The 15,447-nt window shown below is 44.2% G+C and overlaps 1 protein-coding gene across 1 annotated transcript in view; it reads left to right on the top strand.

The window, feature by feature from the left end:
- LOC145404093 (aldehyde dehydrogenase, mitochondrial) overlaps nucleotides 1–569 on the top strand; it is a 118,936-nt gene extending 118,367 nt beyond the window's left edge. Inside the window, exon 14 of the mRNA XM_080275706.1 lies at nucleotides 475–569. Within this exon, the coding sequence (XP_080131832.1) occupies nucleotides 475–492 (18 nt within the window). The 3' untranslated portion in view covers nucleotides 493–569. The remainder of the gene's footprint in view (nucleotides 1–474) is intronic.
- The last annotated feature ends 14,878 nt before the right edge of the window (nucleotides 570–15,447 follow it).

Raw genomic sequence — 15,447 nt, 5'->3', positions numbered from 1 at the left:
GTGCTGTGAGGATATAGAGTCATAGCACTGGCTTTTTCAGCCAGTTACATTAAACAATTTTCAAAGGGGCAAAAATCAGGACAAGTTATGGTAAAAAAGAGTGTAGTTTCCCTCCTCAGTTAGAGTGCCAGTTGTACAGAAAAAAAAAAAAAAAGTGATATTGTAAAGTTCAGTCTTATAACGAGGAATGCATGTACTGTGTGCTAAAACTGGAGGATAGTGGTCCGGAATTATGAAAGATTAACCCGTGTACACTAAGTTTAAGATTATATTTTCAGAGGTGTAAGACATTTTTAATTTACTAGGAAGAACCTGTCAAAATGAAAGGGTTTAGCAAGTCTTCATTAATTAGTTGACTTTGATGGCATATTGTGTCTTATCCTTCCTACTGCCAGAAACTCTTTTTCAACTTAGGAAGGCTATATCAGAGTGAGGGGAGGCCAACATAATATTACTCTTACTTTCTCTTTCCAGGTTCCATCAAAGCTGTAAGGGATGAAGAGTGTATTGTTGATTTATTTGTTGAGGAATTGTTGACTACAGTATATTGTTTCATGTTTATTAAAAAATAGAAAACTACCATGTGACATATTTTATTTAATGTTAAATAACATTGGTTCTTTCTTTTGCCTTCTGGAACCTACCTCACCTCAGCCCAAGGTAGGGGAATAAAAGGACAGAATGATAATGATGATGATGAACGTTTTTTATCTTACCCATATTCACAACACATGTTCGGCACATGGACTGAGGATTGCTGAGTTTGAAGTGAAGTACAATACAGTATTTTACAGTATATGTGTGGGATGTGTTCAGATATACAGCTTACTAATAGACAAATATTGCCAGATTCGTACATTACCTTCAGTGTTACTAATATTCCCATCTCCAAAAGTATTGAAATTCTTGGCGTCTCACTTAACAGTGCCCTCAGCTGGACCACTCATGTCAGATTACTTGCTAAAACCGCTTCAAAGAAACTTGAATTATTGTACGGAGTCCGTAACTTCTTCGCCGATGAGCAGTTAGCTGTAATTTATAAGAGTCATGTGGCACTCAGCTTGAATATTGCTCACCCTTGTGGAATGGTTGTAGAGAGGTTGCATTAAGACAACTAGACAAAATTCAGAACAAAGCTGTTAGAATCATTAACAACCCTGTCATTACATATAAACTACCTCCCCTGCATGTAAGAAGGAATGTTGCCTCCCTTGCATTATTTTATAGATATTTTCTTGGCAAATGCTCAGACGAAGTTGCGTCCATGGTGCCACCTCTCCATGCCTTCCCCCATGCTGCACGGGCATCTGGTAGCATTCATGACTGGAATGTCACTCAGCCATATTGCAGAACTTCTGCCTATCGGAATTCTTTCATTCCCCGAACTGCATCTCTCTGGAATTCGCTTCCCCAGAGTTGTTTCCCTCCTAATTTCAACCCACAGCTGTTCAAGTCTAGCTGTTACAGATATTTTATGAACGGAGGATGCCAGTAATCTGGTGTATGGATTGTTTTTTTTACTCATTTGTTTTTCCTTCCTCCGTTCTGTTATTTATATATATATATATATATATATATATATATATTTAAAAAAAAAAAAAAGAAGAAGAAAAAAAACACTATCCTTAAAACAGGTTTTGTAATTTGTGGGAAGTCTGTCAGATCAGCTTTATAGGTAACCATGGAACTTTGATGTACAGCTCTTCTGTAAATTACTGTGTGAACTTGAGAGAGGGAGAGCTTGATGAGAATTCTCTTAATACTGTAATACTGTACCTGTAATAATAAAAAAAGCAGCATTTAACCAAGACTTCATTATCAGGAAGACCTTCAACAAAAAGAGGTTAGAGCAGCTCGGAGGGATGGCATAACATAGGTTTGATCTCCAGCAGGTGACTAGAGGTTTTGAATAATGTACAGTAATGCCATGATGGTAGTTGGTGGCAACCATCAACCACTCATACAGTGTAGTGCTGCTTAGTTTTTCATACATCTATATCAGTCTTTTTCTATACTCACTGGTAGCTCTCACGCATCACGATTGTAGGTTTGGCAGTTTGTGCCTGCACCAGGGTAATGTATATCTGACGAGAGATGTAGTGGTCTCACCAAGGATCTCCCTTGCCATGCAGAGCATAGTAGTCAGTTGATCCTAGCTTGGGAGATTCACTCTTTTTCTTCCATGTTTTTCTTCTTTTCATTTCAGATGGTTCTACAGTGAGCGACAGGCTTGATGGTTTCCTGTAACCCACCATTTGCAATGCTAGGGGTGATGTGGATCCTACTATGTTACCCCAATTAACTGGGTGGAGACAAATGTGGCATCCATGTGGGAACCAAACTTTCACAGTCTTCCCTGCAACTCCCCATAGCAAGGGCAGTTGCTCACCTGTAGTTGATGGGTCTGCTCAGCCAGACAACAGAGTTACTCAACAACAACAGTAATGCCATCAAGGGAAGTAGGTGATTATAGGAGGAAAAAACAGTGTTTGCGAGTTTTCCCCTGCTGGTAAGTAGTGCTCTGACAACTTCCATGAAGCATCTGTAAGGTAAAAGGAACTCCAATGGAAATGGCTTTTATGGAGGGATGTATGGGGAGCACCTTGCAGTGGGAAGCTGTATTAATGAGTGGAAGACACACAAGATGGTGTGACAATACACAGGAGCTGAAGAGTGAGTACCACTGTTGGTTGAGTGGAAAAACGCACTGTGCACACACACACACGCACGCGCGCACACACACACACGCACGCGCGCGCACACACACACGCACGCGCACACACACACACACACGCACGCGCGCGCGCGCACACACGCACGCGCGCGCGCACACACACACACACACACACACACACACACACATTTAGTTTGGTAAAAGTAGAAAAAGACCAGATTGGGATTATAAGCTAGGAAGTTCATCATCATCATCATCATCATCCGGACCTCCTTTCCCACCCAAGGGCAGGGTGAGGAGTAGCAATGTCCAGACAGCACAAACTTGCCCAGTCCAATAGGCCACGCTTCCATTCACTCATCATTCAAGACCCCGGAATCCTGGCTGTACTGGATATGCCAAAAACATTCACCACATTCTGCAGCTTCACACAACCCTACACATATCAAAAAAAGGAGAAGAACCTAGGAGTGATTATCAATAACACACTATCTCCGGCTGACCAAATAAGGTATGAAACATGCACACACTGCTTGCCAATATGAGAATAGCATTCATATATATATAAATGAAGACATGCCGAGAAAGATAATAGCATCATTCATCAGACCAATCCTGGAATATGCACCAGTGATCTGGAATCCTTATTTTAAAAAACACATAGGTAAGACTGAACGGGCCACAACAAGATGGATACCAGGCGTAAAGGATCTAAGCTAAGAAGAAAGGCTAGAAAAGCTGAACCTACCAACATTACAAGAGAAAAGGAAAAGAGGTAAGCTAAGGAAAGACTAGAAAAACTTAACCTACCAACATTACAAGAGAGAAGGGAAAGAGAAGACATGATTACACTATAAATGCATCTCAGGGAAAGAGAAAATAGACGTCAGTGATTATATAACCTATGGGGAGGCATCAGCAAGAGGACACTGCAAAGAACTGCAGAAAAAGAGAGGTGACAAAGACATAAGGGAATTCAGTTTCCCAAAGAGGGCAGTTGATCAGTGGAATGCACTGCCGAATGAAACTGTATGTGCCAAAACTGTTAATAATTTTAAGGATATGTATGGTAAAAATGGCTTAATGCACAGGACAGTATGAGCTTGACTCAATCCTGTGAAGATACAGTTAGGTAAGAACACACACACATGCACACAAACACACATGCATGCATGTGCACACACACGATAAATATGGTTTAAGACACGGGACAGTACGAGCTTGACTCATTCCTGTAAAGATATAATTAGGTAAGAACACACACACACACACACACACACACACACACACACACACACACAATGGCAGCAGTGGAAAAACAAATAGAGAGTAGGACCTTAACTGACAAGCAAGTTTAATGTCCTTGCTGGCCAGCAGCATCCCTGAAGGTTCCAGCTATTGAGGGCTGTACTTCCCTTTGTTGTACTGTATTTGGTGTGCCACACAGGGAATTTTGAGTTTTCTAATTGTTCTTTAGTCACATCTCATCAAAGCAGAGGGAGTTTCTTTCATGGTAGTTTTGTTGAAAATGCATACAGTATTTGAAATTGGGAAACAATTGTACTGCAAAATAGTGCAATCACATTAGATGCCGCATGTAATGTATTAATGAGATGACACTGTATGTGAAGCATTAACCTAACCACATGCCATTTACTCTAACCGAAACCTAAACACTCTAGTCCTAACTACCAGTATCATTACTTATCAGTTTATCATGAAGGTCCAGCAGGAAGTTGATGTTCACATTATTCATGGCGAGACAGTTTAATTACGAGTACAGGACATTTTGTTAACTGAAATACTGAGGGATGAGGTGACTGAGGAAATAATAAATTAGCCTTTGATTTTATTTCATTTAATTGTATGTGCATTTGAAATACATGAGTTATCCATAACATTGACATATTTAGGTAAAAATTATTAGTGTGTGTAATATTCTGTATGTTGTATACTTGTAGTGAGTAGATGATATATCTATCTATCTATAGCCCGACGCCCTAATCCCGCAAAGGGTGGCCGCAGACAAAACGCCTCCAAGTCACTCTGTCACCCACCATTTGACTCCCCTCCCCCCAACTCACCCCCCCCTCCCTCATATACCTCTCAACTCCATCCCTCCACCTCATCCTCGGTCTACCCCTCCCTCTCCCTCCCTCCACCTCACCTACATACACCCTCTTAGTCAGTCTTTCATTCTCCATCCTCTCCACATGTCCAAACCACCTCAGTGTATTTCTCCTAATCTTTTCAACCACATCCACATTTACCCCACAACGTTCCTTCACTTCTTCATTTGTCAACCTGTCCCTCCATGTCACTCCACATGCTCCTCTCAAGTAACTCATTTCCACTGCTCTCACTCTTGACTTGTTCCCCTCTTGCAAGGTCCATGCCTCGCTTCCATACGTCAGGGTAGGGATCACAATACCATCATGCAGTGACTTCTTAACTTCCATACTCACCTCCCTATTTCTCATCACTGCTTTCAGTGTGCCAACAACCTTCCTTCCCTGCTGTACCCTTTCACGTACTTCATCCCCCAAAGTTCCATCCTTACTCATCCATCCTTACTTATCACACTACCCAAGTACTTGAATGCACTCACATTCTCCATATCCTCACCATCCAACCTCACTGCACACTCTGTGACTTCATTCCTCTCAAACACCATAACTTTACTTTTGTTTACATTAACTTTCAGCTTCCTCCTCCTACACACTGTCCCAAATTCATTCACCAAACCTTGCAACTCCCATTCATCTTCACGCAACAATACTGTATCATCAGCAAACAGCAACTTTGAAGCTTCCAAATCTCACCCTCATTCATTAGGGCCACCCCCACATCCACTGCCCTACCTTGTACCTCCTTTACGACCCCATCCATATATACATTAAACAGCCATGGAGACATTACACACCCCTGTTTCAGTCCCACATTGAGATCAAAGAACTCACTCAGCTCACCATCCACTCGCACCGTAGCCCTAGCTCCCTCGTACATACTCTTCGCAGCACTCAACAATTTCCCCTTCACTCCATATATTCTTAATACCTTCCACATACCTTTCCTATCTATTCTGTCATAAGCTTTCTCCAAGTCCATGAAGGCAGCGTACACTTTCCTTCCCTTCTCTAGATACTTCTCCACTAAACATCTTAGAACAAATATCTGATCTACACACCCTTTTCCCTTCCTAAATCCCCCTTGTTCTTCTCCAACTAGCTCCTCTGTCATATGCCTAACCCTATCAATGAGTATTCTACCATATATTTTACCAGTCACACTAAGAAGGCAAATACCCCTATGGTTACCACATACTTCTCTCTCCCCTTTTCCTTTGTACAGAGGAACAATTATACCTGATTTCCAGTCCTCTGGAACCCTTCCCTCTTCCCAAGCCAATCTACACAACTTCCATATCCACTTCACAACAATCTCACCCCCATACCTAAGCATTTCACCACACACTCCATCAATTCCTGGGGCCTTTGCCAGCTTAATCTTCTTCATCGCTTCCACTACTTCTGACCTACTGATCTCTTCCTCCGTCCTCTCATCTCTTCTCCCAGCCATTCCCCAACCACTTATACTCACACTGCTCTCACTCTCTACATTCAACAAATCCTCAAAGTGCTCCTTCCATCTCCTCAATTTCTCTCTCTTCTCCACCAACAATCTATTATTCCTATCTTTCACTCCCCTACTATTTCCCCTTTCACACTGCCTTACTTTCTTTACCTCCTTCCAAAACAATTTCTTACTCTCCCTCCATTTCACACTCAGATTCCTCCCAAACTTTTCATCCACTTTCTTCTTACTCTCCTTCACCAGTCTCTTAACCTCCCTTCTCCTGCTCACATATACCTCTCTCTTCTCTCTCTCATCTTCTCCCCTACCTCTACTCGCCAACCATTCACCATATGCCTTCTTCTTTTGTTCCACAGCTCGTTTCACCTCATCATTCCACCATGCTGTCCCTTGCACACCCTTGCATCTCCTCCTCACTCCACAAACCGCCTCACACGCTGCGCTTATCTCTTCCGTGAATATCTTACATACGTCTTCCACCCCTTCCATCTGCTCTAGCTCATACCTTCCCAATCTTTCTTCCACTATGCTCTTATACTCTGTCCTCTTCTCACTATCTTGCAATTTCTCCACTCTTCTCACAGGAGCTGCTTCCTCCTGTCTTCCCCTTCGCCTCCTCAACCACTTTCTTTGCAGCTCTACCTTGGCCATCACTAAGTGATGGTTCGAGACTCCATTCCCCCACCCTCTCCACACCCTTGCATCCAACACATGTCTTCTCATTCGCTCATCCACACACACGTAGTCTATCATTGCCTTTCGTTCAACAAGTTCACCATCCATCCTCCTCATTACTCTCCATGTATACCGGTGGATCATCTTATGACGAAAGTAGGTGTTGGCTATTGCCAACCCCTTACCAGCACAGATGTCCACCAAAGCACTACCATTCCCATCTACTTCCGCTGGCACACCCCACTGACCAACCACTCCATCCACTCGTACATTCCCGACTTTGCCATTCATGTCTCCAATCAACAGCACTCTCTCGCTCCTCTCAAACTTGTCCATACATACTTCTACTCTCGCCCAAAACTCAACTTTCACTCTTGCCACTCGATCCTCTGTTGGAGCATACACACATACAATCGCCTTGCTTGTATACCTACTTTCATCCTCACCCATACAATCCTTGCACCCACTGTTCCATACTCTCTTATATTCTCCTTCCACTTGCTTATCATCAGACATACTCCCTCTCTTGCCCTCTCATTCTCACTGACTCCCGCACATATACCTACACCGTATTCCCATTCTCTCATCCTTTCACCTTTCCATTTAGTTTCAGTCAATCCACATATATCCACTTTTGCATCCTCAAGCACCTGGACAATCTCTCTCTCTTTCACTTCATCATTCACTCCTCTCACATTCCACGTTCCTACTCTCAGAATGTCCTTTGTCCGTTCCTTAGTCGTCAACATATGGTCCGTCCGGGTCCGAGGCGCTTTATTTGCTTTTTTAGTTAGTTCTTTTTACGGGGTGGGGCACTAACCCACCACCTTGTAAATACTCAGGATTCTGTATTTGTAACTAATCAAAAACTGTATAGTATTGTGTATAGCAAAATATCATTCATTCAAATATGCCATTTCCAATAATAATTTTAGAAATGGTTTGATGAGATGGAGGGATGGGGTGGAGAGGTATATGAGAGAGGGGGATGTGAGCTGGGAGCAGGGCAGTGAAATGGTGGGGGACAGGGCAACACGGAGGCGATTTGTTTGTGGCCCCTTCTTATGGGATTAAGGCATCTGGTGATAGACAGATAGATAGTTTAGATGATTAAGTTTTTATAGGAACTGATTGTCCATACATATTGCTAGATGCATTTATTCATGTGGAGTTAATGCTGTATTGTTTGGTATGAGAGAAATGAATGTTTATAAGATAGTAGAGAATGTTTTTTTATTTTTTTGTAAGGTTTGATGGATAAGTGTGCATGAAAGCAGAGCAGGATGTTACTCATGTAATGTTAGTTTTTGAACCACTTGGGAAGTTCCAGCATGATTATCATAGTACAGGATAAAGAAGTGAGTCATTTGTTAAAGAAAATATAATTCCTAGTCTAAAAGAGGCTAATGCCATGAATGTCTCAATAATGGAGTATAAATGCTACAAACTCACAAGAACAGAAAATTCTGATTTGTATGGGAGGCAGTGGTATAGGATGATTATAAACAGTCCAGAGAAGAGCAGTGAAGTTATGCTATGAGAAAAATATATGGGTTGCATCGACTGAATGGATAATGAATGTAAAAGATGTGGATTATGAAAGTTGACATATGAGGATAAAAGAGGGTGTCCTTAGCATCTTCAAAAGACCAGCCACATGGGAAGAGTAGATATGACTAAAATGTTGAAAGAGTTTTATGTCGGTGAAGTTGAAGGTAAGGAGAGATGTGGTAGGCCAAGAGAAAAATGGCATGTTATGGTGAATGAATATGTGAAAACGTTGAGAACTGAGGAATGACAAATCACACAGATTAATTCTACAAGATGCACAAGATAAAGGTGCAGGTCATTCTTATTCTTTCAGCTTGTGTTTCCTTTTGAAATTCTATCTCTCTGTCTATTGCCAGATGCATCAATCCCGTAAGGGGTGGCCACAAACAGATTGCTTCCATGTCGCCCTGTCCAACGCCATTTCACTGCCTTGCTCCCAGTTCACACTCCCCTCTCTCATATATCTCTCCACTACTTCCCTTCATCTCATCCTCCCCTCCCCTCTTTTGATATTACTTGCTGTAAATCCATAGCCTGTGGGGAAGATCCAGGAGGGTAAGTGGCCAATTGTGTGTCCTATTTCAGTAGACTATGGTGACAGCTTCCACTTAAGTTTCCTTCTAGTTTTTGGATCCTACCCAGTTGGCATGAAAAATTATTTGATAATTATTTAAGTGAAGTAAACCCCTGCGCTTCTGTTTATGTGGGGCAAAATAGGATTGGATAATGATTTTCATTTCATTTTCTCATAGTATGTGAATAGTAATTACTGTACAGTACTGTATTTGGTTCTCCTGATGCACTTGGGTACATTCCCTTTTGCAGAAGTTATCTGGTGCATGCAAAGAGATCAAGGGTGAGTCTTCATGGTGTGTACATACGTGCATTAACCCTGTTGCCCTCATACAGTGTTTCATTCAAGAGTGTTAAGGTTGCTCCAAGCAGATGTGATCCATGAGGATCTACTTCTGAGGGTGGTTGGGTTTTATCAAATAATCCTGGTCGGGGAAGAGCAACTGGTCACGCCTTAAATGTCGAGGAATAGCATAACTCTGAGACCTTGGAGCACTATTGCAGTGCATATTGGATAGTTATTTGATCTTTCATCTTTATGACCATTGATATGTTATTGAAGCAAGGTATTTTTCATACAATTATCAGGAAATTGATTTTTTTTTTAAATAAAATACTGTATGGAGAATGAAAGACTGACTAAGAGGGTGTATGTAGGTGAGGTGGAGGGAGGGAGAGGGAGGGGTAGACCGAGGATGAGGTGGAGGGATGGAGTTGAGAGGTATATGAGGGAGGGGGGGGTGAGTTGGGGGGAGGGGAGTCAAATGGTGGGTGACAGAGTGACTTGGAGGCGTTTTGTCTGCGGCCAACCTTTGCGGGATTAGGGCGTCGGGCTATAGATAGATAGGATAGATAGATCTAATTGGATTTCCCTGTCATTAGGGAAGATTCATTGTGCTGTACAATATTAACAAGGATAGCAGGAACTACACCAAGGAGGATATGAATGACATCTTTATTGAAGGGGGTAACATCTTGACGGTAATTTCGGTAGTAGCTTATCCCTTTATCTGTGTCTCAATGTGAGCTTGTACAAATAGGAGACAAGTGAAAGGCTGGACTCAGATTCACAAACAAAATATCGATCTGTTCCTGTAACTCAGATTTGCTTTTGTAGGAGGGGCAAGAGATGGAAAGTTTCAGGGTTGTCCCTTTTTTGCCCTTCCTGGAAAAATAAACCTTGGTTACAGGAGCATTTTTTCCTCCAAGATATGTATGTTTATATTTTTGTACAGAAGGAGCAGTGGTAGGTATGGAGGGATCAGGAGGAGGGAGGATTCAAACTCTTGACTTCCCCATTTCAAATTTGAGATTATCTTATGTGTAAACATTATGTACATCAGTCTCTCCCCCTCCCTGCCTCCATGCTTTCCCAGTTTGTGTAAACATGACCATGCCACTGAGAAGGGAAAAGAAATCCATCATGTATCGTTCTTCATGCAAAAAATATCTGAGTTACATAAGGAAATCATCATCATCATCCAATCCTACATTGCCCCATGAGGAGTGTAGGAGCCCGGGGCCAGGTGAGTTGGTCCTGACATTTAAGATGAGAGTGACCAGCCTCATTCATCCCTGAGTGGCATTATGTGAGCAATAGGCCCCAACCACCCCTTGAACATAAACCTTCACTGGCTCAATCCGCATGGAGTGCCGTATTTACCCACTAAACCACCAGGCGCCAAAATTGGTTATATGGTTACCACACAGCGTAGTAAATGGTTTCCTGGTGTACAGGAAACCATTTGGCTTATCACTCATTTTAGAGTTACCCACAGGCAGAAGGAAGAGGAAAGAATGAAGGAAAGAAAGACAGAAGAGGGAATGTAAAGTCACCCGTAGGCAGAAGGATGAGGAAAGAAAGAAAGGAGAGGATGGAAAAAAGAAGGATGGAGGAGTGGAAAGGGCAGACACCTGAGGACAGCACTATAGTTGGCCTGCAGTCCTGAGGGACCCGGGTTCAAATCCTGCTGAGGCAGGGTACAGTTTAAGGATTTGAATTTCATAAAATCAGACTTTACTCATCTACCAGAAGGCCCGCCGACATGTCGTAAAAATACCCCCGCTAATACCAATACACCAGTCCTGTATGAGACAGCCCTAGCATGTATTCAGTATGGACGGTGGGTGTTAGCGCCGAAGTGGTGACATGTGGAGGTGTGCGGTACGTAGGAGGACTACTGGGCCTTGAAAGCAGGCTTTGAAGCCTATGCCCAGAGTCGGTCACATAAAAAAATATATATATATATATATATATATTGAGTGAGTGGATGGTGAGTGCCCCTGCTTACCACATGATAAGGGAATCAGTTACACTTATATCTAAGAATGCTCTGTTGGAGCCTTGAATACTGCAACAACATAATATTTTTACCCTCTGCCTCAGGATTCTATGCCTTTCTCACAGTAGACACCAGTCACTCTAGTACAGCCACTAACTTTTTTCGTCTGATGGTGCATTTTGTGTTTGTCATTGCTACCTCCACATTACTGTATTTTACCATCTGTCTTTCCTTCCATCCTCTTCTGCCTTTCTTTCCTTCATTCTTTCCTCATCCTTCTGCCTACAGGTGACTTTACATTCCTTCTATCTTTCCTTCCTTTATTCTTTCCTCTTCCTTCTGCCTGTGAGTGACTCTACACTGGGTGACAAGCCAAATGGTTTCTTGTTCACCAGGAAACCATTTACCACACTGGGTGTTAACCATATAACCAAATTTTGGCGCCTGGTGGTTTAGTGGGTAATTATGGTGCTCCAATTGGTTTGAACCGGTGAATGTTTATATCCAAGGGGTGGTTGGGGTTTATTGCTCACGTAATGCCACTCAGGGATGAGTGAGGCTGGTCACTCTCATCTTAAATGTCAAGACCAACTTGCCCAGCCCCGGCCTCCCACACTCCTCATGGGGCAATGTAGGATTGGATGATGGATGGACGGAGGAGGAAAGGAATATGTAAGAAAGCTTGCATGAGTGGAGCCATACCAGTAGATTGGAAAAAGCTTGAGTGTGAATTGTGACCTTGTATCGATGTGAGTGCATCTGTTACAGTGGTCTATGTTGAGTGTTGTAGAAATGAGTATATGGAAGGATTACCATAGAAAAGATAAGGATTATAATAGAAAGCCTGGTGAGTGATGAACAGGGCATTAGGAGTGGTAGATGTGTGGATCAGGTGGTGAAGAAGGCCAGTAAAAAGGACTAAGGTATTTATGGTACATGCGGATCTAGATTCTAGAAGCTTACAAGGTAAACAGAAGTATTATAGAAGGTTTTCCATATGTAGCATGTGGAAGGAAAGCTGTTGAATATTGACATGACTTTTTTTTTTTTTGCATAGTAAAGCTTGTATATGAGTAGATGGTTGTCAAAACAAGCGGTTTATTCTTGGAGTGAGAATAGGACTGTGATGTCCATATGGTCACTGGGTATATATACGGATGGGTTTATAAGAGGTAAAACTCTCCTTTCGAGGGATAGGGAGTGAGTTGAGGGACATCTGAATAACCCGGCAGTGGAACAGCTCGGTTATATCATGGCCACCGCAGGAAGGTGTCCTTCATGAGCACCAATTTGTGTAGGTTTGTGGGTCCAAGTATAAGCAACTTAATTGTGCGATAACGCAATTTTCTTGTAGTACTGACTAGAACTCCATACTGAAATACGAGATGGGTATGGGGTAGTACCAAGGGGAAACAATATAGAGGCGCAAGAAGAGACAAATGATTGGGACAAGACGGACATATTATGTCCCCAACCACCACGCTCCCCTCTTCCCTTCAACAGAATTGACGAGGTACGTCGCCCTGTGGCATTACCCTCCGCCTGGACCAGCACTCAACGGAATCGGTGCAGGATCTGTGTGCCGGCAGACTCCCCAGGTAGGACCACGACGATGCCCACCATGCTTATCGGGGAAGGGATGCCCACCATTCTCCCTTCACCAACAGCCCCCCATAGGACCACGATGATGCCCACTGTGCTCGTCGGGGAAAGGACGCCCACCATGCTCCCTTCACCTGCTGCCTTCTGTAGGACCACGACGACGCCCACCGTGCTCGTCAGTGAAAGGACATCCACCGTGCTTCCTTCACCTACAGCCCCCAATAGGACTGCGACGACGCCCACCATGCTCGTTGGGGAAGGGACGCCCACTGTGCTCCCTTCACCTACAGCCCCCAGTTGGACCGCGACGAAGCCCACCTTGCTTGTTGGGGAAAGGATGCCCACCGTGCTCCCTTCACCTACTGCCTTCTGTAGGACTGCAATGACGCCCACCGTGCTTGTCGGGGAAAGGACACCCACCGTGCCCCTTTCACCTATAGCCACCAGCAGGACTGCGACGATGCCCACCAAGCTCGTTGGGGAGGGAACGGCCACCATGCTTCCCCCACCCTGAGCAGGACCATGGCGACGCCCACTGTGCTCGCCGGGGAGAGGATGCTCACCATGCTTCTCTCGCCTGTGGTCCCAGTGCCCAGCAGAACCACAGCTGCGCCTACTGTGCCAGTCGGGGACCATACTGACCTTGTCTGCGAGGCCTAGGACAGCAGGGGAAGGTTTGAGGAAAGGACATGCCCTTTGAGCACATCACCCTACAGGCACAACCACAGTGGCGCACGCCGTTCCTGCTGGGGAGGCCCCACCCACCGTGCGGGCCTCATCTGCTGAACCTTTGGCACCTATAGAGGGTCACATCCCTTGTTCACCTCACTTTTCCAGAGGCCAAGCACTTTCCCCACACCACAGGAGGCAGAGCAGGCTCCCTAGCGGAGTCACTTTTGGAAGAGGTCTGGAGTGGCCCAATAGCAAGTCCAGGGGTACACTCATTACAACCAGTGCCCCTAAGTCACCAGTCACTGTCGGACTCCCGAAGGAGGTGAGACCGCAGACGCCAGACGAAGAGGGATGCCCCCAGAACTCCTGGCCAAGACTTCCCTAGACAAGCTGGCAAACCATCCTCCATTAAGGGCAGGCGCAAAGAAGCGCGCCTACTAGACCCGTTTGGCCCCAGCCCCGAGGGCCGATACACTGACGGAGGCCCAGTGAAAGGCCTCCTTCTACACCACCCAGCAGCCCTCACCCAGCGATCACGAGTACAGTAGTGGTCCTGCGCCCCTTCAGATAGCGCACACCTGACGAGACACCTCCCACACCTGGGTGCCACCAGCAGTTATCTATCTTACCAGCCCACTAGTCCCAGACTCAGATCCTCATTCATCATATAGTGTGTGTAATCCATCATATTGTACTGTGTCAAGTCACTGTATTCTTTGTGAATAAAATACGTGTAAGACTGGTTAGCCTGTGTTTTTAAGCCCCGTTCCTTTGGTTGCATGCTCAAGACCTGGTGTTAGAAAGAAACCAATATCAGACCCACATACTCAGAGAGCAAGACGTTGATCTCTGAGTACGTGGCATAACGTTTTTAAAACTAATTAGAATATTTCTGCAGGAAAAAAGTTAGAGAAATATTAGATGAGTACTTTCATTCAGACACCTCCAGTGGCGTAGCCAGAGACGGTGAGGGTGGCCTTGGCCACCCAAAACTTTGGAAGAATACCTCAACTGCCCCCTTGAACAGTTCTTGGACCACCCCAAAAGTGGGCTTGGCCACAAACAAAAAATCCAAGCTACGCCCCTGCCCCTGTTCATCACTGGAGAACGGTAGTAAGTCTGAAAACTGATATAGCTGACCATGAAAGTATCCGAACAAGTTCTGAGAATATTCTATAAAGACTGAACCTTAATCTAGTACCCTTGTGTATTCAGGCAACCACCAGAAGAGAATCTTGGCAATCAAAGGTTTGATCTCCAGTTACTTTGTTATTAGTGTACTGTGGATTTTAAATACCAAACGATTTTGGTCAGACGGAAAAATGTTTAGCAGTCATACGTAGAGTTAACTGAAGCTTGAATTAGTTGCAAGAATCGACTACACCTTCGTCTGTGATCCTACGGGGTCTACACGCTCTCACCGTCTCACATCCCCCCCCCCTCCCTCCTACCTTTGCCTCCCCCCATCCTACCCACACCCCCAGCTCTCCTCCTCTGGGCGATGCGTTCAAACACATGTATGAGGATTAAATATTATAATCCTCGGTTTAATGGGAAAATATATTTTCTCAAATTTACGAACCTACGACGATTTTTAAACACATATGGATCACCTAATTAGTGTGTTGGACTGTCGTTTCCTTTGTTCTTGCGCCATTGTGTACTAGCGGCCCCCAGCCCCTTTGCGTATGCAGAGGACACGTGACCAATGACCATCGCATACCCTCCGCACTCTCCGTGTAAAATCTTGCCTGTTGGCTGGTAAGTAACTTGCTATTGAAGTATTACATGATTGCCTTCAATTTGTAGAGGTTTTAGTAACTA

This window comes from Coenobita brevimanus, chromosome 62 (assembly GCF_032717465.1).
Source record: "Coenobita brevimanus isolate Jiangsu-jjx chromosome 62, ASM3271746v2, whole genome shotgun sequence".
NCBI classification, from domain to species: domain Eukaryota; kingdom Metazoa; phylum Arthropoda; class Malacostraca; order Decapoda; family Coenobitidae; genus Coenobita; species Coenobita brevimanus.
Note: the sequence above shows the minus strand (reverse complement) of the source record. Positions and strands in the feature narration are given on the sequence as shown.